The 27,918-nt window shown below is 41.3% G+C and overlaps 1 protein-coding gene across 1 annotated transcript; it reads left to right on the forward strand.

The window, feature by feature from the left end:
• The first annotated feature begins 4,114 nt into the window (after positions 1 to 4,114).
• LOC129457279 (ly6/PLAUR domain-containing protein 1-like) lies at positions 4,115 to 27,764 on the forward strand. Its single transcript, XM_055230403.1, has 3 exons — positions 4,115 to 4,181; positions 8,932 to 9,060; positions 27,508 to 27,764. The coding sequence occupies exons 1-3, from the start codon at positions 4,133 to 4,135 to the stop codon at positions 27,762 to 27,764; spliced, it is 435 nt and encodes a 144-aa protein (XP_055086378.1). The 5' UTR covers positions 4,115 to 4,132.
• The last annotated feature ends 154 nt before the right edge of the window (positions 27,765 to 27,918 follow it).

The raw sequence follows: 27,918 nt of genomic DNA on the forward strand, positions 1-27,918 counted from the left end.
CACGTGAGCGGATTCGTGCTGTTAAACAATCCCCGCTCAAATAACATTACAGTCACAAGCTAGCTAGCATTAGCATTAGCCAACAACAGGACTATGACAGGTCTAATCTAGGGCTAACTCAGGTCTAAACGTGGGCTACATCATTTTCACTGTAGTTCTAAACAAGAAATTGAACAAAGACAACAAAAAACTGGATAAAATAAACTCTAAATGAAGCAAACACACAAACTGAAGTCCACGCACGACCTGAAAGAGCTCGCGCACCACAGTTTGAGAAACACTGCTCTAGACAAAGCGATGGAGACAAGAACATGACGAGCCCTCCACCACAAAAGTTACACAGTGCTCCTTTAAGGTTTGTACTCTGAAAATTGTGATTTCAAATTGTTCTTTTTCCAGTTTTCTTGCGCTATATAGAAATAATATTATCCGGCGGAGCAGCGGTGAAGTGGCTAATCCATCTTGTGCGAGTGGAAGTCTGTGGCGTCCTCTCCAGAACTCGCTCTGACACAGTTATTAGTCTGTGAAAAGGCTCTGTACCTCGCCGCACAATGGTCTTATCAACCAAACTTTGAGCCAAACGTTGAACTTTCGAGCACTTTGTTTTTCGGTTCACACATAACCTCTGATGCTAACGGGACATCTCCTTCTGTATCTTGATTTTATTTGTATTGGATGGCTGTGAACCGCTTCTGAAAAGAAATCAATCAAGCGAGCGACGAAGGACCCGTGAACCTTCTGCGATCAAGTTAATCAGCGAGCTACAAAGAGCCCGAAGAACTCATGAACCGTATGTGATCAAGTTAATCAGCGAGCGAAGAAGAACCCGTGAAACTTATGCCATCAAGTTAAGGTGTGTCCATATTCCCAGCTGCACGGGCGCTGCAGTGGAGTAGTCTCTATTGTAGGATGGACTGTACAGTGAGTGGTTCCTTGACGTAAAGATCTTTGAGTGCCTAGAACCTTTTTCCTCTAGTGAGCTCCCGTTACAAAGCGACAATGCCAGAGAGTTAATCATTTTAGCAGTAAACATTAGTGCCACGGTGAGTCTTAGGTGGGGTACAGATAGAGGCTGATATAATATAAACCACTATTAATTTATTATTGTACAATTTATCGTCCTCACAGGTCAATTTGACCCTCTCTGCATTTGACCCATCCTTCGCTGGGGCACCTGATCAGGAGCAGTCACGGTCCATCTCCATAGACTTGGACAGGACCATCTTTTTTTACCTACTGTGCGTGTTTTTGGGTCGATGGAGAAAACCACAGAGGCAACACACACAGAAAGAAACACGTAAACTCCACACAGAAAAACCCAGGTGGCCTAGGAGTTGAACCCAAAACCTTCTTGCTGCGGGGCGAGAATGCCCTGAGTACGGCCTGAGTACAAGCCTTTTTGAAAGTAAAAGTTAAAGTCCAAATTACTTTTAATCCAGGTCATTATAATTTCTATTTTTGTGATAAAGTTTTGCATTCAAGTATTGATTTCATCTGCAACTATAGAGTTTACAATTACCTTTTTATCCCCCTTTTCAACCACAGAAAAATAAAAATAAATGAATAAATTAATAATAATAATAATAATAATAATAATAATAATAATAATAATAATAATAATAATAATAATAATAATAATAATAATAATAATAATAATAATAAATACACAATAAGGACAGAAATTAAATTATAAAAATATGAATATGGCAATAATACAATGTAATAATAATAATAATCAGGTCATTATAATTTCTGATTCTTAGTGATAAAGGATGATGAAATGTTGGGCTGTTGGACGCTTAACAACGCTGTCAATCAAACCTGTTGCTAACGCTAGCAGGAGCGACCTCGGGGGAAAGAAGGACCTGATTTGTCTGTTATTAATGTTCATATCTTGATTTACAGACACAATAGTGAAATAAAAACCCCAGGATCATGTAGAGGGTTAATACGAACATTTAAGACCAGAATGAGTCTGAAGCAGCAGAGACAGAGAGAGGGGACAGTTAAAAAAAACAAAAAAAAACTCAAAATAACAAAAAAAACTCAAAATAACAACAAAAAAATAACTCAGAATAACACAAAAATAAATAAATGAACTCAATATAACAAAAAAATAAGTAAATTAACTCAAAATAACCTAAAAAAAGAAAGAAAAAGAAAATCCTCAAAATAACAAACAAAAAAAAAACCTCAAAATAATTAATAAAACAAATAAATACTAACTAATAACTAACTAATAAAATGAGATAAAACATGTCTGATTTGTCTGTTATTAATGTTCATATCTTGATTTACAGACACAATAGTGAAATAAAAACCCCAGGATCATGTAGAGGGTTAATACGAACATTTAAGACCAGAATGAGTCTGAAGCAGCAGAGACAGAGAGAGGGGCCGTTTTTCAATAGAAAGTGAATTGGAGCCAGAGTCGATACACCCATGATCACTTCTTATTTGCAAAGTGGCGGCTAGCAGGTTAGCTATGTCCATTTATATTTATACAGTCTACGGCTACGACACAACCCACCCCCACCTGCCCCACCCCCACCTGCAGCGCCCCGGACTCGTTCCCACTGCGTTCACTTGGATACGCCGAGCAGGAGCAGGAGTTCAGTGATTTCAGCTTCAGACAAACTATAAGACTGAGCCGCTGACCTGAGAGAAGGACTCTGTTTACTGCTGCTGTCGCGTTCAGTCGAGTGAACAAGAGGTTTTTAATTAAACGCTAAAAAAACCCTGCACTAAGCCGCTTCATGTGAGCCGGTATCACTGTAATTAAGACACGCCAATACACACTTCCATTTGTATTAGGACCATGTTTTTCTTTCCTATTAGAGAGTTAAAGCTGCAGTGTGGAACTTTACAACTGCCACCTGCTCAGAGATGCTATGTCTTTGTCTGAAATGGTCCACAGTATGGCATTAAACTAATAAGACAACACTATCAAACCCCCGCCTGGACAATGGAGCTGTTACCCAGATACCAAGCCACGTTACAGGGCAGATCTGTGGAGGGGTGATCACACTGGCGCGGTTGTCAAAGAAGTTTTGAGCAGTAAAAATTAATTCAGTTTGATCAAATATTTAGAGAACGTGTAAATAGACAGAAGTTCAGAAATTGGTTCAGGCAAATTAATTCACTGTAGGAGCGAGAATAATTAAAGAGTCGGTGTGTGTGATGTGTGTGTGTCGTGTGTGTGTGTCGTGTGTGTGAATGTGTGAGTGCTTCCTTGATGTAAAGCGCTTTAAAGGTGAAAAGCTCTGTACACAAACGTGAGCATTTACCGTTCACCGATTGTCTATGTGCCCAGTGAACTTCTGCTCTTCTCCGCTGAACTAAAACGAGCTGTTAACTTAAAAACTACCACTTCATGACATCACAAGGTGCATTTTGAGCTTTAGTGGAGACGTAGGCAGACTAATAATATACTATAGATTACTCAAAACGTGAGCTCCAGGTCTGTTTTTGAGGAGGGAACAACATTATGATGACTCCATGCAGCTGAAACTATTAAATAACTGCACATAAAGCGACAACTTTCCTCTCAAAGTTTTGTCAGTAAATAAAAATACAAGCATAAAGGATAAGGATCTACACTGCCTGGCCAAAAGAAAGGTCAGGCTCAGTGCGTAGAGATCACGAGGTCCTCCACTCAGGTGTATATCTTTGTAGAAACTGTAAAGTCTTGGGACATGGAGAGGTTACAAAAGAAGCACCATAGGAGGTGATAAATACCAGAGCGGAGTCTTTTGTTTGGGTCTTTCTCACATAAATATGACACAATCAGAGCTTTCCTGAGCACGCCCCACTCCAGACCAGAGGACATCTTTAAAGGTGAGCTGAGTGTGTGAACTGAACCCCACAGTCCACACACACACACACACACACACATCACTGCTTTGGTTGTTTTTCCCTAATTATCCCAATTCTCTCTCATCCCAGTGTCTTTGACCACGTGACCAGGGCTTTATTTAAAAGCTGAGGCGTGAAGGAGGAGGAGGAGGAGGAGGAGGAGGTGCAGGCAGGCTCACCATGGCACGCGGCCCCACGCTCCTCCGTCTCCGTGCGCGCGCCCCGGACTCTCTGCCGCGCGGCGCACGTTGGAGCTGAAGGCGCACGCGGCACGACCATGCGGCTGCTCGCGCTCTCCGCTCTGCTCCTGCTCTGCTCCAGCACAGGTACAGTACGGAACATTTTTTTTTAATTTTTTTTTTACGCACGAGGGCAGGATGTGTGAAAGGGCGCGTGCTGGGCAGGAGTGAACGGGACTGAATGAGCCGTAGCGCGGTGACTTTGGCGGGATTACGCAGCGGTTCACTTGGATTTGAGAGGCTGTGCGCACGTGTCTCCACCGAAAAAATGTATTTGCTCATCAAGGACAGTGTTTCCCAACTAGGGGTCTGCTCGATGCGTTGAAAGGAAGGTGAAACTGAACAGTATTTGTGTATAAAATGTCCTTTGGAGTGCATTTTTTAACATTTCACACTTAAAAACATGTCTTACCTTTAGTCTATAGAATGATTTATCTTGTGTTTGAATCAGGGGTTGGGCTGTTTAAGTGTTTATGGTATTTTTTGACTGAATCCTGAGCCTGGGATTCTTCTCTGGAAAGTTTAAAAACCTCCAGAAACCTAAAAAACCTCTGCGCACAGTGTGAGTATGATCAGGTTAAGTCTGTGCGTTTGAGGTGAGGCAACAGGCAGGAGCTCATTGTGCCAAGTGAACGTTTACAACTCCATAGATTCATGTGTGAGCTGAATTCAGTGAGGAAATGCACTGGCTGTACAGGGTTTTATACCTTTTACTATCAGCTGAATATGTTTGGATAGTGATTGAATTATGATCAGACAGAAAAACAGACACATGCAGTTTCCAAAAACATCTGTAAATCAGGCCACACGAATGCAGACATTAGAAAACTGTTACAAATCCTAATAACCTTCAATAAATTAGGATTCAGTTCATGGGTTTGTGAGGTAGTGCCTTAAAAGGGTAAATGTATACGGTACATGAGAGTATTCAGAGTATTACACATTTCTACAACGTTAAACAGACAGAACATTTGCTCCAACAACGCACCATGTCAACTGTAGACTTTATAAATCACATAAATAGTTGTACGTGCTGCATATTCCGTCGTTGCCGTTGTAACGTGCTGCTTTTACGATCAAATAGTTAGATTAATACTATAACGACTCACTGTTCAACACATGACAGATGGAACTATGGGTATTTTATTTTAATAGATTCTTTCTCAGACCGAGGTTTAGTTAGTTTTGCTCTTTGACAGTTTGTTCTGCTCACCAGCGCCTCATAGTGGTCACGTGATGTTGCTGCGGCGTGTCCGTTCAGCTCATTTAAACACGTTTGGCCAAGTCGTCCTATTGGTGGAGGCAGGAAAACAGCGCCATCTGCAGACTGACTCCTTCAGGACGGTGTGTGAGAGTGAAAAGACCCCTCGTCCCGGTTTAAAGTGCTGTGCAAGATTATGAAACGAGCTCCGTCACTGATGGAACGGGGCACATTTCCACGTTTCCATCGCCTCCTTCATCCAGCGCCGATGTTTGATGACGTTTGCTCCGCCCCCGTGCATCATGTCGTTCTCGTTTTTTTTTTTTTTTACAATGGTCAGAAATAACCTGAGGGGGCCTGTTTACTGTCACACACCAGGTCAAACTGCAGATGGCGCTGTCCTGCAGAAAGACAGCGCCAAAACCTGATCGCAGCAGCATCACGTGACCACTGTGAGGCGCTAGTGAGCAGCTGAAACGGTCAAGGATGAAAACAAACTAAACCTCGGTCTGAGAAAACAGATGATTAGAAAAACCAGATGAACCTGCGTGGACTTTTACCGTGGTACTTTTTCTTTGTAGTAGTGGTAATTTGAGCTGTGGAGGCTGAATAAATAACTTCTGCCTCATTAAGAGTTTCATTTATTTATTGCAGCTCATATTTTAATAATCCTGCACATGTAGAATAGATTTTTTTGGGTGAATCCTGCTTTAGGGCAGCGCTGCAAGAAGTACTCAAGTCTGTTACTTAAATAAAAGCACAGATACGCGACCAAAACAATACTCAAGTAAAAGTATCACATGAAAAAGTACTGAAGTATCCTTTTAAAATGTACTTAAAGAGTAAAACGTTGAAGTATTTCTTCTCCAAGGCTTCAAAAGTATTGATTGTGATAAAAATGTGAGCTGAATTTGTTCAGCAGAAACAATTGAATCGATAGTTTTTTCTCGGCGTTTTTCTTTGTGTATTTTTGTTTTGTTCAAATTATGAGCGTGTTAAAAATAAACCACTCAGACTTTTCAGCAGGTCTCACACAATTAAAAAAAAAAAAAAACGTTTACTTTTCAGTCCGGGTCAAAATGTCAGAGAGGAGAAAGTACAGATACTGCTCTCAGATGTAGTGAAGTAAAGTGATTCAGTGCAGTACTTTACTACTTTTACTTTGTTCCTTTTCCACTTTTACTTAAGGATTATTGTGTTGTATAATGGCATTCACTATTATCATTTATTGTCTATATTTTCTCGTGACACTCGCTGATTTCTCTATTGTCTGTTTTGTGTCTGTTTTGTCTGTTTTGTGTCTGTTTTCTGTCTGTTTTGTCTCTGTTTTGTCTCTGTTTCGTGTCTGTTTCGTGTCTGTTTTGTGTCTGTTTTGTCTCTGTTTTGTGCCTGTTTCGTGTCTGTTTTGTGTCTGTTTCGTGTCTGTTTCGTGTCTGTTTTGCGTGTGTTTCGTGTCTGTTTTGTGTCTGTTTCGTGTCTGTTTTGTGTCTGTTTTGTGTCTGTTTTGCGTGTGTTTCGTGTCTGTTTTGTGTCTGTTTCGTGTCTGTTTTGTGTCTGTTTTGTGTCTGTTTTGCGTGTGTTTTGTCTCTGTTTTGTGTCTGTTTCGTGTCTGTTTTGTGTCTGTTTTGCGTGTGTTTTGTCTCTGTTTTGTCTCTGTTTTGTGTCTGTTTCGTGTCTGTTTCGTGTCTGTTTTGTGTCTGTTTCGTGTCTGTTTCGTGTCTGTTTCGTGTCTGTTTTGCGTGTGTTTTGTCTCTGTTTTGTGTCTGTTTCGTGTCTGTTTTGCGTGTGTTTCGTGTCTGTTTTGTGTCTGTTTCGTGTCTGTTTCGTGTCTGTTTTGCGTGTGTTTTGTCTCTGTTTTGTCTCTGTTTTGTGTCTGTTTCGTGTCTGTTTTGTGTCTGTTTCGTGTCTGTTTTGTGTCTGTTTCATGTCTGTTTCGTGTCTGTTTTGTCTCTGTTTTGTCTCTGTTTCGTGTCTGTTTTGCGTGTGTTTTGTGTCTGTTTCGTGCCTGTTTCGTGTCTGTTTTGCGTGTTTTGCGTGTGTTTCGTGTCTGTTTTGTGTCTGTTTCTTGTCTGTTTTGTCTCTGTTTTGCGTGTGTTTTGTCTCTGTTTTGTGTCTGTTTCGTGTCTGTTTTGTGTCTGTTTCGTGTCTGTTTCGTGTCTGTTTCGTGTCTGTTTTGCGTGTGTTTTGTCTCTGTTTTGTGTCTGTTTCGTGTCTGTTTTGTGTCTGTTTTGTCTCTGTTTCGTGTCTGTTTCGTGTCTGTTTTGTGTCTGTTTTGTGTCTGTTTCGTGTCTGTTTTGTGTCTGTTTTGTGTCTGTTTCGTGTCTGTTTTGCGTGTGTTTCGTGTCTGTTTTGTCTCTGTTTTGTCTCTGTTTCGTGTCTGTTTTGCGTGTGTTTTGTGTCTGTTTCGTGCCTGTTTCGTGTCTGTTTTGCGTGTTTTGCGTGTGTTTCGTGTCTGTTTTGTGTCTGTTTCTTGCCTGTTTTGTCTCTGTTTTGCGTGTGTTTTGCGTGTGTTTTGTCTCTGTTTTGTGTCTGTTTCGTGTCTGTTTTGTGTCTGTTTCGTGTCTGTTTCGTGTCTGTTTTGCGTGTGTTTTGTCTCTGTTTCGTGTCTGTTTCGTGTCTGTTTTGTGTCTGTTTTGTGTCTGTTTCGTGTCTGTTTTGCGTGTGTTTCGTGTCTGTTTTGTGTCTGTTTCGTGTCTGTTTCGTGTCTGTTTTGCGTGTGTTTTGTCTCTGTTTTGTCTCTGTTTTGTGTCTGTTTCGTGTCTGTTTTGTGTCTGTTTCGTGTCTGTTTTGTGTCTGTTTCATGTCTGTTTCGTGTCTGTTTTGTCTCTGTTTTGTCTCTGTTTCGTGTCTGTTTTGCGTGTGTTTTGTGTCTGTTTCGTGCCTGTTTCGTGTCTGTTTTGCGTGTTTTGCGTGTGTTTCGTGTCTGTTTTGTGTCTGTTTCTTGTCTGTTTTGTCTCTGTTTTGCGTGTGTTTTGTCTCTGTTTTGTGTCTGTTTCGTGTCTGTTTTGTGTCTGTTTCGTGTCTGTTTCGTGTCTGTTTCGTGTCTGTTTTGCGTGTGTTTTGTCTCTGTTTTGTGTCTGTTTCGTGTCTGTTTTGTGTCTGTTTTGTCTCTGTTTCGTGTCTGTTTCGTGTCTGTTTTGTGTCTGTTTTGTGTCTGTTTCGTGTCTGTTTTGTGTCTGTTTTGTGTCTGTTTCGTGTCTGTTTTGCGTGTGTTTCGTGTCTGTTTTGTCTCTGTTTTGTCTCTGTTTCGTGTCTGTTTTGCGTGTGTTTTGTGTCTGTTTCGTGCCTGTTTCGTGTCTGTTTTGCGTGTTTTGCGTGTGTTTCGTGTCTGTTTTGTGTCTGTTTCTTGCCTGTTTTGTCTCTGTTTTGCGTGTGTTTTGCGTGTGTTTTGTCTCTGTTTTGTGTCTGTTTCGTGTCTGTTTTGTGTCTGTTTCGTGTCTGTTTCGTGTCTGTTTTGCGTGTGTTTTGTCTCTGTTTCGTGTCTGTTTCGTGTCTGTTTTGTGTCTGTTTTGTGTCTGTTTCGTGTCTGTTTTGCGTGTGTTTCGTGTCTGTTTTGTGTCTGTTTCATGTCTGTTTCGTGTCTGTTTTGCGTGTGTGCGTCATGTCATGTGTCATGTGTTGTATTTGTGTTTCCAGGGCGCTCTCTGCAGATCCAGTGTTATCAGTGTGAAATGACGCAGGACTGTGCTGCTCCAGAGTTCATCGTAAACTGCACGGTCAACGTTCAGGACATGTGCCAGAAAGAAGTCCTGGTCATGGACGATGGTGAGTCTGTTTATTTACTCTTTGTTTATTTGATCAGTTTGAGGAACATCAGCAAAATGCATCATTTGTCCTCTGTGTTTGACCCGTCCTAAAACACCACTGGGGCCGTGTGCATAGACTGTTTATATAAATGCACATAGCTAACCTGCTAGCTGCTGCGTTCCTGAAAGTGAGTCTCATCATTCTGGTCTTAAATGTTCGTATTAACCCTCTACACAATCCTGGGTTTTTTATTTCACTATTGTGTCTGTAAATCAAGATACGAACATTAATAACAGACAAATCAAGTGCCGTTTGTCCCTGAGGTCGCTCGTGCTAGTGTTAGCAACAGGTTTGATTGACAGCGTTGCTAAGGAAGACGTGTTACCTTCAACAGCCTGGCTTCAGATTGGCTCCTTGGTTCTTTGTAACTTGGTTTATGGCGGAGGTCATGTTCTAAAAATAACCCATTATAGGCAAAGTCTGCGAAGTATCAGCTTTATTTTTACAATTATTCTCTATGTTTTTGTCTGTAAAACCCCTCACCACACACTTTATACACTTTTCTCACACAGGCATTAACATTTTCTCACATTTCTCTCTCGTTTAATTGATTAATAGTGACTCAGGTGTATTTCACAGTTCCTCTGACCGCGCCTCTTCATCCTCGCTCCGTTGTAATGTCCATATTTGGTTTAAGAAATATCTAAAATTTATATTCACAACATTTTTTTGGATTATTTAGTGCAAATTCACCAAACATACTGATGTTTCTATTCATGGTACAGATGTATAAGTGAGTGTTCGTCCTCTGGTCTGAAGGTTGGCGGTGCGATTCCAGGTCTCACCGATGAATACTGCCGTTGTGTCCTTGGGCAAGACACTTAACCGACCTTACCCCAGTGTCTCTGTGCACTGGTGACTGAATGTGTGACTGTTTCCTTGATGTAAAGTGCTTTGAGTGACTTGAAAATGGAAAAGCGCCGTATAAAAATGTGACTGGATGTCGTCGTGTCGTGGATCAAACCTGGACGACTGAGGGAGTACACAGATATATGGATAAAAGTATTTGTACTTTTTCTTTGTGGAGATACGTCCGTAAAAAACAGACCGTCTGCGTTAGAAAAACAACAAAGCGTCTCATGTCGTCAGCCCCTCGTTCGATCGTTAAAATTATCGTTAAAACGGCTTTCCTGGGTAATTCTGCCATATTTACAGCAGTGAATAAATAAATAACACATATTTAATTACATAAAGCAACAACTTTCGTCTCAAAGTTATGAGTAAAAAAATACATGCATAAAGAATTGTATTTCAAGGATCTAAAAAATAGCTGAAGATGCAGCGTTCCCTGGTTTATCGTGGGGGTTATGTTCTAAAATTAACTATTATTCTCTATGTTTTGCAGCTGTAAAACCCCTCACCACACACTTTATACACTTTTCTCACGCAGGAATTAGCATTTTCTCACATTTCTTTTTACATCGGGGTCGCGCAGTAATCGTAGCTAAGAAACACAAAACAGCCAAATGTGTTTAGCCATTTTTTAAATAATTAGCCAAATTCTCTCACATCCCCAGTCTGTTAAACGCACTCTTTGACCACATGACTCAGTGCGTGTGTGTGTGTGTGTGTGAGTGTGTGTGTGCTCTCGTGTGGTCGGCCTCACGCTCCTCCGTCTGCGTGTGCGCTCCACGGACTCTCTGCAAAATGGCGTATTGAAAATAAGCTATTAAAGATCGCTCAAACACGCACGAATCGCTCCCGATACAACTCCAGGGCTGAGTAAATAGTGAAAGGAGGCGACTATAACACGAAGCCGGATTTAAATTTGCGCTGAACTTAGTCGACTCCGCACCTTCGCCAGAGTCCGGGGCAGAAGTACCAGACTAAAAACTGGTACTTAATGTGTGAGATTTGAAAAGCTGCTGAGCCAGTCCATCACTGCATTAAGCACCTGTTCAGTGCGTCTGAAGAGAGATTACATTTGTTTACCCTCACGTTCCATAATCCAGTGAGGAGATTATATAGTCCAGGGATTTTGGATTAGACTCTTGTTTGATGATGCGATTATAACATAAAGCAGAGTGGAGTGTGGTTTGTAGATTGTGCAGGAATCCACTTATGGAGCTCAGGTGTGATTAGCTTGTTTCTTTATCATTTTTGGTTTTATTTTGACGATTTCTTTTGCAGTGATCATTCCTGGGAGTTTGATCATGTTTGGGTATTTAGGACTAAACCGAGACTAAACCAGGACTTGTTCCAGACCAAACCAATCTGGGCTGTAAGAGTGAATGCAGTTCAGGAGATGTTGGTTAATTTCTGGACATTTTCCTGTAAAAAGTGGATTCAGACTGTGAGATTTTCTGTTGACGTTTTCAGGCATAAAATCTCAAATTGCAGGGATTACGTTCCAAAAATAACCCACAATACGCGAAATCTGAGAAGTATCAGCTTTATTTTTTACAATTATTCTATATGTTTTTTTGCTGTAAAACCCCTCACCACACACTTTATACACTTTGGTCTACAGTCCCTTAGCCAATCAGGACGCAGAACACAATGCACAAACATACAAAATGGCACAAAAAAAAAAATCTGTGGTGCACCGTGATATAGAGAGGAACTGTATTCAAAAACTGAACCAATAATTGAACTCAGAAGATAATATTCTGGGATTAAATATGTTAAAACACAATCAGACTCCGATAGTCATTTCAGAATTGTAATTTGTTTTTGTTGTTGTATCTGAAATGACGTTATAATCAGCTGTCTGAAATGCTCACGCGACATTTATTTCACTTCTCTGCGACTCTGTGCTACAGTTGAACCTCTTTATGTGGTGCATTGTGTTTGACTCATGTTTGATGGATTATGCAGTGGAATTATATTTTTGATCTTTACATGTGAGGGTCGTGCTCCTGTTAACATAAAGCAGCTGCTGCATTCGTGCTTTGTTTCCAGACACAAACATATAAACATATAACATAAAGTTGACATAACCGGAAATACAGCATCAAGTCAGAGTTTGGTGAGAGATTATTATTTATTTATTATTATTTAATGTTTCAATCTGTTTTTTGTCCAATCATCTCGTTTGTACCATCTAGAGTCCAGAGGGATAGGGACCATATTCAATTTTAGACTTTAGAGGCCAAAATAATTGCGATTAACGATATTATCACGATAATTATTAACCTGTTAACGTTCTGACAGCGCGGGACGACTTTACCACTTTACAGCAATGTACATACACTTCTGTACATACACTTCTGCGTCACCCGCACAAACAATCTACACATCAAATGAAAGCTGCGGCGCTCGTCTTTCTGGATATGCAAACCATTTATACCATCACCACAGAGCTGACAAGAAAGACGTTTTTACAGAAAAGTCACAAAGTGTGAATCTGGACTTCACTTACCATTGAGCGCTCTGGTTCTGTCAAACATCAACATATTCACACAAAGTTGGTCTCATTTGTTCCGTAAAGGTCCAGAGAATATAATCCAGTCAAGAAATTATGTCCACAAAATAAGATCCTCCATGTCCAATCTGCTGCAGGAAAGTACTCCAAATATGAAATCTGCTCCGTCACTTCTTTGCCTTTTTGTCGATTTCAGGCATAATAAACTTCTGACAGAGCCAACTTTGTTCAGTGCTAAACACACGTGTTAGCTTGTGATTGACACCAGTGTTGTCCAATAAGGTGGGGGTTGTGGGTTACTGAGGCCCCAGACAGTGAATCAGTGCTACAGATGCCCCACTCTTCCCCTTGTAGAATCAACCAATTACATCACACACATTTAGTGACGTTTTCCCCTTACAGCCAATGAGCAGCGGAACAGGATGATGTAAACAGACGTACCCAGAAGAAAAAGTGTACTCCTCAATGCCACGCTGTCGAAATGGACCAGTCCTTGTCGCGCCGGAAGTGACGCACGTGCCCGTCGACGAACACTTAGAACGATGCAATTATGGCACTTTGGTGAACTGGGAAACGAGTGGATGCAGAAATGTGTCATAATGGTGCATTTTACGCACTGTTGTTTTGTGTTTTAAACATGACGAAACGGACAAAACAAAGAGAGGACGTGATCGAGGACACTGTGGATGTTTGGACAAGTGAAACTAGAGGCATCTGGACCTGGAGCGGTTCATGGATTAAACCAGGACTAAACCAGGACTAAACCAGGTCTAAACCAGGACTAAACCAGGACTAAACCAGGTCTAAACCAGGACTAAACCAGGACTAAACCAGGACTAAACCAGAACTAAACCAGGACTAAACCAAGACTGAACTAGAAATAAATCAGGACTAAACCAGGATTAAAACAGGTCTAAACCAGGACTAAACCAGGACTAAACCAGGTCTAAACCAGGACTAAACCAGGACTAAACCAGGACTAAACCAGGTCTAAACCAGGACTAAACCAGGTCTAAACCAGGACTAAACCAGGTCTAAACCAGGACTAAACTAGAAATAAATCAGGACTAAACTAGAAATAAATCAGGACTAAACCAGGACTAAACCAGGACTAAAACAGGTCTAAACCAGGACTAAACCAGTACTAAACCAGGACTAAACCATGACTAAACCAGGACTAAACTAGAAATAAATCAGAACTAAACCAGGACTAAACCAGGACTAAAACAGGTCTAAACCAGGACTAAACCAGTACTAAACCAGGACTAAACCATGACTAAACCAGAACTGATCTAGAAATAAATCAGGACTAAACCAGGACTAAACCAGAACTGAACTAGAAATAAATCAGGACTAAACCAGGACTAAACCAGGACTAAACCAGGACTAAACCAGGACTAAACCAGGACTAACTAAAGCCATAATACTTTTCCAAATGAAAAAGGCGCCACATGATGAGATAATTTGTTATTAACTTCATTTATAAATCTATGGTTGAACAGCTTCAATCCCTCAAAGAATCTGTGAAAAATCCCCTCTGGACTCTTTCTGTCAAAACAAATGTGCTGGTCATTACTGGATCGCTCTGTGTGGACGTAATCGTGGATAAACTGTGTCCTACCTCCATCTGTGCACCAGGGGGAGCGTCTGTGGTTTATGGGAGCTCAGACCTAAAAAGATCTCTCTAATATTGTTGAACAGCAGGAGGATAATGACTGTGTATGACTCAAGTTTTACAAGGAGGTTCACGTTGTCCCCTGGCCTTTCCTCAGGGTTGGATTGAAACCACATTTTGTGCATTATCTCGTTTTGCCCTTCCAGTTCCATTTCATATTATGAGTAAGATTTGACATCCAGACAGTTGATGCTCCGTCAAACTTACTCGAGAAGAACTTTAACCAATATTCTAACATTAACATGCACCAAAACACAGTAGCATCATTGAACTTTAAATCATGAAATAATACTCTAACCTCATCAAAAACACACCCAGAACCTTCTACCTTTACCTTTAGTTCAGTAGAAATGAGGCTGTATTACCACATGATGACATCACGAGGTGGAACAGAGTGTCTTTTGTTTAAGAAAAGAACTCGAAATGTCGTGTGTGAATGAAACAAAACAAAACTACGGGTATATTTTTGACGAGGAAACAACATCGAATAACATACATCAGAAAATAGCGTAACATGGGAACGTTAAATCAAAACGTCAAAAAGGAAATTAAAACTGTCAAGTGGACAAATCGTTGTAGGAGTGAAGACGTTTGGCTGCGCTTGGACAAGCAGCCAAACGTCTTCACTCCTACAAGCCACTTCTTCTTCAGTTCTGGTCAGATTACTGCTGGACACTGCCTTATATCTGTCTGAAGGAGGAGCTAACGACACTGAAACTGTAAACAACTATTGTCTCCAGTTTCAGCCTTAACGACCCTATTCAACCTGTAATGGCCAACTATTGTTCTCTTTGTTCCTGTTTGTTTTAGGGTCACTCTCTTCAAAGGAGTGGTCAGTGTCTTTGAGATGTAGATGAACAGCAGACTGTGTCCTGAGCTGCTCTCTCTCGGTGTTGGTTCATTCTTTACTTTCTCACTGCACTTTTCACTTAACAGAGTAGACACATTACTTTGTTTGTGTCTTGGGGTTTTGTCCTTTGGATGAACCAGTTTCTGTCTGTGTTTGTAGGTGTTAATTTGTCTTTTTCTATGAATCAGACCTTGATGACTGAGGATTTACACAGATATAAAAGTGACACTGTAGTCCAACTCTTGCGGTCGGTTCAAACGCTCCATAAGTGTTGTTTTTAATTACTACAGCTACAGTTAGCGCCATCTAGTGACCAAAATAAGGCCAAACTGCCGAAGCAACTTGTGTATCACGTTTGGTTTGAAGAAAAGGTGAGCCAAAAGCATTTTTTTTTTTTATCTGAGCGTTGAATACATGCGCACGTCTCGGTCTTTGACAAACCCTTATGAGATTAAACTGCTCCAGTGATCTCTCTATGAGCTTTCTGCGTCTGCACAAAGCGATGAGGCTTCACCCATTTCCATAAAAAGAGACGGTGACTGGGCGAGGGCATTTGTGAGGTAGAAACATCATTAAAACCTTCACAGTTTAGACACTGGCTTTTGTGTTGCGTTTCTGCCTGGGTTCACGGTTATTGTGAAAATCTTGCCTTTTAGATTTTATAATATTGCCAAAAACGGCTTCATTTGAATGCTCCTCCAGTGGGCACGGATGCAGAGTCAGGAAGTCCATTTACCCACTTGAATTTGCACGTCGCTATCACTTGCAAAAGGCTTCCCCTGCATATCTTTACTGAGCTGTAATCTGTCTGCAAGAAAAGGCTGGGTATAGTAAATGGAAAAAGTACTGTGGTCTAAAGCAAGAAAAAAAAAAAATGATGACGAAGGCTTTTTGCCAAAATGTTACCTCAAAATAAAAATGTTTTGGGCGTCGGCCATCTTAGTGCACTGTGCATTTATATCTCTATAAAGACACGGGTGAGCACTGGCCAGGAATGATTCATATTATGTTATATATTTATTGTCAGGTAATATATCCAGTAAAAGTGCCACAATAGTTTGAGCAGTGTCTCGTCTGCTCATGTTTTATGTTGTGTTTTTGCCACCTCCAGCTCTATTATCGTCTTATTTTTCCGTCTTTTCTTCCATTCTTGTCAGTCTTGTACGTCTGTAATTTGAGTTTCTGGATGATGGGTTGTTCAGTTCTCCGTTTGTGTAAGTTCAGGCTCGTACGGCTGCTCCGCTGTGGTCAGAGGAGCCTGTACGTCCTCTGGAGGACAGTGCGCCTCAGCCTCATCAGCAGGACTAATTACTCCTCTTTACATTGGATTAGTTCTACCTGCTCTGGTATTTTCTATACAGTTCCCACTTTTATGTGAATATTTGTGTGGTTAGCTGCTAAAGGTCATCCATTGCCAAAGATCTGCTGTGTTTTCAAACTAAATTAGCCCTTCATTTTTCCTCTGAATGTGATGTACAAAAGCAATAAGTCCGGTCTCTGCCCTCCTGATGCAAAGGGCAGCAGACACTTGTGAAATGGGAACTTCCTGCTTGAATGAACAGCTTATGCTGAGTAAAAAATATTAATAATGATTTATTGAAAATGAGGAGGTTTTAGTGCTGTCATGATACTAACATTTAAAACTAGTAAGAAATAGACTTGATACTCAATACTGATCCCAATACCACGATGATAATTAAAAAAAACACTCTGTTTTTAGACAGTAGAGTGTGATTTTCGACATTAAATGGTAGGACTTTGTTTTCTATTCCCATGTGTCTTATACATGTGTAATAGTGGTCCATGGTCCTGTTTAGTCCCGGTGTAGTCCTGGTTTAGTCCTGGTTTAGCCCTGGTTTAGCCCTGGTTTAGTCCTGGTTTACCCCTGTTTTAGTCCAGGTTTAGTCCTGGTTTAGCCCTGATTTAGTCTTGGTTTACCCCTGTTTTAGTCCAGGTTTAGTCCTGGTTTAGCCCTGGTTTAGCCCTGTTTTAGTCCTGGTTTACCCCTGTTTTAGTCCTGGTTTAGTCCTGGTTTAGTCCTGGTTTGGTCCTGGTTTAGTCCTGGTTTAGCCCTGTTTTAGTCCACATTTAGTCCTGGTTTAGCCCTGTTTTTGTCCTGGTTTACCCCTGTTTTAGTCCAGGTTTAGTCCTGGTTTGGTCCTGGTTTAGTCCTGGTTTAGCCCTGGTTTAGCCCTGTTTTAGTCCTGGTTTGGTCCTGGTTTAGCCCTGTTTTAGTCCACATTTAGTCCTGGTTTAGCCCTGATTTAGTCTTGGTTTACCCCTGTTTTAGTCCAGGTTTAGTCCTGGTTTAGTCCTGGTTTAGCCCTGTTTTAGTCCTGTTTTAGTCCAGGTTTAGTCCAGGTTTAGTCCAGGTTTAGTCCTGGTTTAGCCCTGTTTTAGTCCTGGTTTGGTCCATACTCTAGTCTGTGTCTTGTTCTGATGCTGTTCTAGTTCATTCTAAACATGTTCATTAAAGGTTCACTTCTGTCCTGTGAATGTGACTTTTTTAGTATTGATTCCTGCTCATGTGAGTATGTAGTTTTATGTAGTTTTGATCCTAGTTTTATTATTGATTAGAGTCTGATTTTTCAATACTTTTGGCAGCCGTAGTCCTTTTGTCTTTATGGAGACGTTAATGCTTTGTCTGGAATGTTCCACAGTATAGTGCTCAACTTTTTCCAAGGAGACAAGTAGGTGATGGAACATGTCCAAGAAAAAATACAAGATGGATCTAGATTTAATGCCATTCTGTGGAATATTCCAGGCAAACAGTATCTCCATGGAGCAGTTGTCCTGTTTTTGTTTGTTTTTTCTTGAGCACAGTTTAGTCATGTTCTCATCTTGGTTTAGTCCAGGTTTAATTCTAGGTCGAGTCTAGTTCCAATGTTGATGTGGTGTGAGTATAGACTGTTTATATAAATGCACAGAGCTAACCTGCTAGCTGTCGTGTTCCAAACAGGAAGTGATCATGTGCGCACTTCCGCCTCCATTGACTCTGGCTCCAGTTCAGTTTCTATTGAAAACCTCTCTCCTCTCTCTGTCTCTGCTGCTTCAGACTCATTTTGGTCTTAAATGTATTAACCCTGTACATGATCCTGAGGTTTTTATTTTGATATTCTGTCCATAATTCAAGATATGAGCATTGATCACAGACCAATGAGACGCCTTCTTTCCACAAAGTCACTCATGCTAGCGTTAGCAACAGGTGTGATTGACAGCTCTGTTAAACCAGCGGTGTGAGCGGGAAGGGGCGTTACCTTCAACAGCCTCGCTCCTGATTGGCTCTTTGGTTGTTCTGAGCTTCATTTGACTGAACACGATGACGTCACATTCTCTTAGTCCTCTTCTGTAAACAGTATGTGAGTGTAAGGTTTAGTCCTGGTTCAGTTCTGGTTTAGTCCTGGTTTAGTTCTGGTTTGGTCCTGGTTTGGTCCTAGTTTGGTCCTGGTTTGGTCCTAGTTTAGTTCTGGTTTGGTCCTGGTTTGGTCCTAGTTTGGTCCTGGTTTGGTCCTAGTTTAGTTCTGGTTTGGTCCTGGTTCGGTCCTGGTTTAGTTCTGGTTTGGTCCTGGTTTGGTCCTGGTTTGGTCCTGGTTTGGTCCTGGTTTGGTCCTGGTTTGGTCCTAGTTTAGTTCTGGTTTGGTCCTGGTTCGGTCCTGGTTTGGTTCTGGTTTGGTCCTGGTTTGGTCCTGGTTTAGTTCTGGTTTGGTCCTGGTTTGGTCCTGGTTTGGTCCTGGTTTGGTCCTGGTTTGGTCCTGGTTTGGTCCTAGTTTAGTTCTGGTTTGGTCCTGGTTCGGTCCTGGTTTGGTTCTGGTTTGGTCCTGGTTTGGTCCTGGTTTGGTCCTGGTTTGGTCCTGGTTTGTACTTGATCCAGATCTTCTTTAGTATTTGGTGCTGAACTTTAAAGTTTCTTCTTCTGCTCTTGTTTTTATTTTTAACTATGTGCCAAAATCAGATTAATATCAGTTCTAAAAGTTTCAGTGGGAGACCAGTTGTGTTTATTTCTGGTGTTGGTGTTAATCACATTTGGACATAGATCCAGTGTTTAGTTTTTTTGTTTTTGTTTAGTTTTATCCTAAAATGACACTAATCTGTGAACCTTTCAGTCTGATTCAGGTGATAAACATCTCCTTCTTCATCTCCTTCTTCTTCTTCCTCCTCGTCCTTTAAAATCCAGGCTTCATAAAATGTTCCTTTTAGTTTCTTTTTACAGTCTGGAGCATTAGGTCATTGTAAAAGCCGTAGCTGTGAATAATGATAATAATAAAAAGTGGAATATGGAGATCTGTAAATCATCTATTAAAGCCTTTACAGACTGTGGCATTTGTGATTCATCTTCTTAAAAATAGAATGTTTATTAAATTCATACTGTTGCCATGGCAGCACCATATGGTTAAAGGGGCGTGGCGTCCTCAGCGTGCTCTTCACAGTTGTCGTTTTGAGCGATGTGCAGTTTAATACACACGCGTTTGTTGGAGGTTTTCATGAGTTTGATTATTCTCATGAAGGTTGTTGGTTAGAATCCTGGTCCGTCGGTTCAGAATCACATTTCTTCTCTGGGTGAGACACTTTTGTTCTGTATTTGCAGTGGTAGAATGTAATGAAGTCAAAGTAGTAAAGTACTGTACTTAAGTAAATATGTTAGGTATCTGTACTTTACTTAAGTACATTTTAAAGTGGATATTTTTACTTACACTGAACTGCATTTGAGAGCAGTATCTGGACTTCGGACTGAAAAGTAAAAGCTGAAAAGGTCGAGAGGTTTATTTTTATCAACGTCATAATTTGAGCACACAAAATGTACAAATAAAACTAGACACAAATTGATTTAATTGTTTCTGTTGAACAAAATTTACCACAAAATCACCACAATGAAGCTTTATAAGACCCAAAATCTGTGAGAAATACTTTTTCTTTTTACTCTTTTAGTACTTTTTAAATGTATACTGTTTGTGTATAATGTTTTGTTTTTTTTTCGTTTTTTTTTTCCTCCAGTATCTGTACTTTTACTTACATAACAGAATTGAGTACTTCTTCCACCGCTGTGTATTAGTAGTGGTCCTGGTTTAGTCCTGGTTTAGTCCTGGTTGGGTCTTGGTTTAGTCCTGGTTTAGTCCTGGTTTAGTCCTAGTTTGGTCCTGGTTTAGTCCTGGTTTAGTCCTAGTTTGGTCCTGATTTGTTGGTGTAAAATCTGTAGCACATCTTGATGGTGGTGGACACTTTGTCAACAGAAGTATAATAATAATAATAATAATAATAATAATAATAATAATAATAATAATAATAATAATAAAGTGTTTATTCTAAAGTAAATCCTGGTCCTTTATACGACCCTCTCAGTCTCCATTAACTTGAACAGTATTTTTCCATGTAAACTTTGCTTTTATTGGTGATTGTGTGAGTTTGCGCTCAGCTCCTGAACACACACTCTGCTCCTGAACGCACACTCTGCTCCTGAACGCACACTCCGCTCCTGAACACACACTCCGCTCCTGAACACACACTCCCCTCCTGAACGCACACTCCGCTCCTGAACACACACTCCCCTCCTGAACACACACTCCGCTCCTGAACGCACACTCTGCTCCTGAACGCACACTCCGCTCCTGAACGCACACTCCGCTCCTGAACGCACACTCCGCTCCTGAACGCACACTCCGCTCCTGAACACACACTCCGCTCCTGAACACACACTCCGCTCCTGAACACACTGCAGGGCGACACACTCCGCTCTAATGGAGATAATTATACGTGTGAAAATGTGCTAATTGAAAACAGCACACAGAGAATATCATTTACGCCGCAAAACCTTTACACCGCACAGATAATACTGCATTTAGTTCATCAGGTTTGGACTTTAATCTTAGAAATGTTTGTGTCTTTTTGTGTTATTTACCTTTTTCTAAACTTTTCAGAACATTGATATTTTAAAAGGCCATATTACACTTTTTTTCTGATCTTTTCTAATGTTTCCTCGACACAAACAGACCTGGAGTTGTGTTTTGTTTCATTCACACATATTTAACACACTGTACTTTAAACGTACACTGTGTAACTTTTCCGTGGCGATGTCATTGCTTTGCCTGGAATGATCCGCAGTATGGCATTAAACATATCTATCTTGCATTTATTCATGTAGAGGGTTTTTGTGGCTCAAAACGCCTTAAAAAAAAATACATTCTTGACCGCCTCTCCACTGATCTGGCCTGTAACTTGAACCTGTGGCGTTCCAGATTCCACATTCCAGACAAACACATCTCCAAATGTTTTAAATTATAAATACAAACAGAAACAAAACACTGCTCTCCAGATTATCAGCGGCATAAAAACACTGTGATAAACTGTTTAAAATATCGTCAACGTCAAAATCAGTGCGGTCTTTAAACAAACCCCGCCCCCTTTGGATTTCATGAAGTGTTTCTAAGTTTGTTCCATTGGTGGAGGCAGGAGGACAGCACCATCTGCAGGGAACCTCATTATGAACCACAGAAGACGACAAACATCGCCGCAAATAAAATACGGAAATGTGCCCACGGGACTTTAAACCGGGACGAGGGGGGCATTTTTACTGTCACACACCTGGGATACTGTTCTGAAGAAGTCGGACTGCAGATGGCGCTGTCGTCCTGCCTCCACCCGTATGAAAACAGCATTAAAATCTGTTTGAGCGTGTGGTAACGTGTGGGCGATCAAAGACACAGATACGGGGTAAAAGTTTGACGGAGTTTATTACAAACACGGAAATGTGAATGTCGGTTGACGGGGTCGGAGGTTGAGGGATTCAAACCGGTCGTGGAAAGCTGGGTCGGAGGTGGAGGCGCAAGGTAGTTCCAAGGAGCGGGATCTGGCGAAAAACGAGAATATCCAACCGAGTGCAGAGATACCAGGGGGGTCACACTGACTGTAGGAGACAGGTAGAAGTTTGCACGGTGCGTTTGCTGCTTGTGTGCGTGTGATTGGTTGAGATGGGAGGGGGCGGGGTCATGGGCAGGTGGGGTCAGGGCTGGGTAGACGTAATTTTAGTTGACCACAAGTTTATCTCCATTTACTTAAGATACCACGCCCTGTTACGTCCATCCATGTCCGTCCACGTCCATTCTCTCTGCTGCGCTAGCTGTTAGCTCTGTGTGTCTGCGCGTTCGCTAAAATAAATTGCCAACAAACGCATATCGGATCTCAGCGTATTTGTCCGCAATAAACTCCGTCACAGCGCGTCACGAAGCTACAACCCAGGACCTGCTCTGGCTCTCACCGCAGCGTCGAGGTTTCGCGAGGGAAGCCGCTACACGGACGATTTGGCGACGTGTGTAAGATCTTCAATCCCTTTGTGCTCGAGGTGGAGGCTTGATAGCTGATTGGCTGCAGGTGTAGAGTGGGCGGTGCCGGAGTCTCCACCCAGCTCCAGGCTCAGACGCAGAAAGGAGGGGAGAAAGACAGCGGAGAAACACAGGGACAGACTGGGATGGGACGGTGTAGTCTGCTTTTATTTAACTTAACTTGTTAATTAACTGTTTTCTGTATTTATTACTTATTCAAGTTACAAATATTGCATATGGATTTGCCTAGATGTAAAAAAAAAATGTCTGCGTAACTGCGTATCTCCTGATGAAATGACATTTTAAGACCATCATACCTTTTAATTTACCCTGTCGAGGGCCGCATAAAATGAGGTGGAGGGCCACATTTGGCTCGGGGGCCTTGAGTTTGACACATGTGGATGTAAGAGCTGAAAACAAATGGCACATACGTCTAATACGACACACCCCACCCCTCAAATACAACATTTATAAAAGCATTCAGTCTGAAGAAGACCGCTCTGAAGAAGACCGCTCTGAAGAAGACCACCAGTGAGCATTCGAAACGGTCAAGTACCAAACTAAACCTTGCTCTGAAAATAGAAAGTATTCAAATATATATAGTTCCAGTTGTTGCGTCTTTACTCCGCCCGAGTCCACAGATCCCATTATAGCCTCATTAGCACATGAACAGTTTCTCCAGATGCAGAGGTCACTGTGTCCTGCTCCGCTCGTCTCTCAAACCCAGAACACGGTCAGAACGACTGCAGCTGCCTCTCCTGTTTCCACGCCTTATCTAAATTAACTTCAGCAATTCACAAAAGTTAATTTACTGTATCAGGCCAAAGGAAATGAGAAAGTGCTTACATTCATTTGAGTCTCTGAATGTCGAACCAAGGTGCTCTATCTGCGCACAATGATTCTTTTCTCCCGTTTAAATATGTTTTGACGGTGCCAAAGGTAGAACCAGACTACCACTGTATGACATCACAAGGTGGAGCAGAGCATTTTGAGCTTTGGAGATGTACAGACTAATAATAAAGTGTGACTCAAACATGTGTGAATGAAACAAAACACAACTCCACTCACAATGATCCATTTTGTCTAATATATGAAATTGTATAAAATATTATGTCCTTAAGGTGAAGTCATTATAAAATATAAACACAAACTCTTCCATTTTCCATCTGTTATCAGGCCAGTGCCAGAGAAATAAATGTCACATGAAACACACATGAAACACACATGAAACACATGAAACACACATGAAACATGAAACACACATGAAACACACATGAAACACACATGAAACACACATGAAACACACATGAAACACATGAAACACACATGAAACACACATGAAACACACATGAAACACATGAAACACACATGAAACACACATGAAACACACATGAAACACACATGAAACATGAAACACACACATGAAACACATGAAACACACATGAAGCACATGAAACACACACATGAAACACACACATGAAACACACATGAAGCACACATGAAACACATGAAACACACATGTGGTTATGTTGAGAGTCAAACTTTCTTTAGTCTATAATTATAAAACTTATCAAGGCGTTTTATTTCTTGCAGTGATCTTAACTGTTAATCTTAACTGTATCTTGAAAAACATTTTCCTGCCACAGGCTCGTGATCAGTCTGGGTGTCATCTTTATGTCGCCCATATACCAACTGTCATGTGACCCTAAAGCTCGCCGTCTGATTTACATGGATCATAAAACACACTGCACTGATTGAGGCGCACTGCACACACACATTATTAATCCAGTACTGTTAAAGCGGCACTGTCAGACTTTTGCCAAATGTTCTACAGTATGGCATTAAATGTAACTGTCTAATGCTGAGTTTGAGCGCAGACGCTCAGGACGCCATGTGAACGCCACGTGAACGCCGCGTGAACGCCACGTGAATGCCACGTGAACGTCACGTGAGCGCTTGAAATACCACGGAAACATTGGACTAGTTGTGCGTCCTCCATAGACGTCACATGTGAACCAACGCTCCTGATGCTGCGTCACATTTATCATTATTAGTCCACCTGCTTATCTGCCTAGCGACTGATTAATACCACACTGTGGAACATTACAGGCAAAGCAATAACATCACTGAGACAAACATATGGCAGTCGTCTTGAATCAAAGAGTCTGGTTTATTGAACTGTGCACAATCGTCATAGAGCTGTTGTCTCTAATAGTGTCGTCCTCAGCTGACGACACACACACACACACACACACACACCCCCACACACACCCCCACACACACACACACACACACACACAGTGTGTTTATACCATCAAAACAATCAGTTTAGTCCAGTGCAAAGGCTCGAGGCACTGGACACATGGTCTCACAGACAAGACCTGCACCTGTAACAACAGATCACAACGGTCAAAGAGATCCAACAACTTATAACAAAACAAGTAAAGATAGAAAGAATAAATAGATAAAGAATGACACTCACATGGGCCCCTCTGATATAAATGGTTCAGTCCTTCATCGACTCCCTGGTCCGTCGTGCTCCTCCTCTATTCAGTCATACTCCTCCTTTGTTCAGTGGTCGTCCTCCTTAACTTCAAACCCACATCTTTACAGCCTTAATCGTCTAATTGCAGAACTTTACCAGTCTGTCACTTTACTGCTCCCCCCGAGTCCACAGTTTTCTGATGGTTTGATTAATTGATCAGATTTCTCATTACGATCCGCAATCCACATGTTTCTTTTTAGTCCCTCCGTCTGACGTCTCTGCCCTGTGCATTCAGCTGTGTTCACCTCATTATCATAAATCCTGCTAAAAAGTTCCCTTCAAATTAACTGAAAATGCAGAGCAGAGAGGAGGAGGTAAAATGTGTCCATAAATGAGAGAAAACGCCCTTGAGCCCAAACTGTAATGAAACTCTCATTTATTCTGCCCATAACAAATGACACACTGTTGCGTTTGGAAATGTGATGGATGTGGACGCACGTGACGCAAACACCGATAAACACTTTGGGACGAGTTGGTTCCATTGTTTTTTTGTGTTTTCGAAAGGTGGTTCATTGGTTGATGAAGGCTTAGTCGTCCAAAATTAAATGAGCTGACGGATTATGAGGATTTAAACGGAACAACAGCAGATATGATACTGTATGTTAGCGCGTTAGCTGAAGATTTGATATTATTTGGGAATTATTTATGTAAAAAGGCAAATTAAACTCTTGATTCACGAGTTAGCCTGTCTTTATATAAATACAGTACATTGTTTCCTACATAAACTGTATAAAAAATTGGACTAAGCGAGTGTGACGTCACCACAGCTTCAGCTCCAAATAAAACTCATCGAGGCTAGCAGTTATAGCGGCTAATCTGGAGTTCTATATTTGGAATTTCGACCGCGAGTGTCATAGCAACCAAAGAGCCAATCGGGAGCGAGTCTGTTGAAGGTAACGCCCCTTTCCGCCCTCACCACTGGTTTAGCAACACTGTCAATCAAACCTGTTGCTAACGCTAGCAGGGGCGACCTCGGGGAAAGAAGGCGCCTGATTTGTTTGTTATTAATATTCATATCTAGATTTACAGACACAAATTGAAATAAAAACCCCAGGATCATGTAGAGGGTTAATACGAACATTTAAGACCAGAATGAGTCTGACAGGGGCAGTTTTTCAATGTAAAATGAATTGGAGCCAGAGTCAATGGAGCCAGAAGCGCGTACATGATCACTTCCTGTTTGTAACGTGGCGGCTAGCAGGTTAGCTACGTCCATTTATATAAACAGTCTGTGTTTTCCTCGTACTTGTGTCTTGTAAGTGCAGTTTGGGTCAGACACATACAGATACGTCATAGTTTTGAGAGCGTTTGCACATGTGTTTATTCAACCAAGACTCTTCTTCAGTTGATAGTAGACAGTTACACTGACTTGAGAAACTTTTAAATAAAACTGTTCTTCTCAGAGCAGTTGTCAAACCCAAACAGACTTTTACTTCTACTTGAACAATATACTTTACATCGTAGCGTGTCTGTACATCTGTAGAGTTTTTCTTCAATAGACCCACGCTGCTCACTGTGTCTCAATGCTAACTGCTGCTTTTATTAAAATGTGTGCCCCTCAGCCGTCCAGGTCTGATCTAGAGCAAAAGATGAAATTAAATCTGTCAACTGGACAAAAACTTACAGGAGTGAAGACGTTTGGCTGCTGATCCAAGTCACTTCTTCAGTTCTGTTCATCTTACTCCTGGACACTGCCTTATATCTGTGTGAAGGAGGAGCTGACGACACTGAAACTGTAAACAGATTTTGTCTCCAGTTTCAGCCTTAATTTCAACCTGTAATGGTGGCCTATTGTTCTCTTTGTTTCCTGTTTATTTTGGTAGTGTCCAGCAGCATTAATCTGACCACAACTGATGAAGCGTCTTGGATGAGCAGCCAAACGTCTTCACTCCTACAGCGATGTGTCCAGTTGACAGATTTTATTTCATCTTTTGCTGTTATTACAATTGGAAAACATAAAATAAACAACCTATTAAAATACTAATGAATTAAAATAAAGACTGTCTGATTATTTTAAAATGTGGAATACTTCAGTGTTGTTTTGATATGTATTATGCCTCATAATTAGCATTAGCATTAGCGCTGTGACACAAACATCTCTCTTTCTAATCACAGAAGTGTCTGGTGAAGTATTCATTAGTAGTTAGTATTCATTAGTACTAGTTTTTAACACACTCTCTGTCCACTGCCTGATCTTTAAATATCTATTCATTTCAGTGTGGCTGGGCAAACACATCTGAGCTAAAACTGAACAGGACGCAGCGACGCTAACAGTGCGGTAGAGGGCGCTGTTGTGAGCCTGTTTCTTCTTATAGGCCTAATATTATGGATCATGGAGATTATATTTCTTTTATTGAATTATTACATGTGACTTGCTCAAAAACACCTTGAAAAAACGCATTCTTACTGTGAGCGGGATTGCCTCTCCACAGATCTAACCCGTCACTTGGCCGGGTAGATACCTTTAACGCTACACTGTCAAATATTCTGGGCGGACGCACAACTAGAAAAGTAACAAAGTGCACCTCAGAAGTAGTAGTAGTAGTAGTAGTAGACTGATTACCATTTCCATGATCCATTAAAGGGCTTAAACCTCCCCTTTAAGAACACGTCTCATTATTTCCGTGCGTATTCATCTCTTTTTCGTCTCTTTCGCAGGGACTCATTACCGTAAGTCGTGTGCGTCGTCCGGAGCGTGCCTCATCGCCTCGTCGGGATACCAGCAGTTCTGTACGGGCAAACTCCACTCCGTGTGCATCACCTGCTGCAACACACCCCTGTGCAACGGACCCAGGCAGAAGAAGCGCCCCCTGCTGTCCTCCGCCACCTCTTACGTCGCCTCGTACGCCGCCCTGTCCCGTACGTGGATACTGCTGCTGTCGCTCACACTGATACTGACGCTGAGAATGTGCTGACGAACAAGTGAAGAAAGACTCTGTGGACTGTAAGACGTACTCATAACACTTTATAATAACTGCACTCCGGCAAAGACTTCATTCATCATCAACAATGTTTTTCTTTTCTATAAATAAATACATAAATTCAGAATGATATTGTACATAACTGATA

The sequence above is a fragment of the Periophthalmus magnuspinnatus genome, chromosome 21 (assembly GCF_009829125.3).
Source record: "Periophthalmus magnuspinnatus isolate fPerMag1 chromosome 21, fPerMag1.2.pri, whole genome shotgun sequence".
Taxonomy (NCBI): Eukaryota; Metazoa; Chordata; class Actinopteri; order Gobiiformes; family Gobiidae; genus Periophthalmus; species Periophthalmus magnuspinnatus.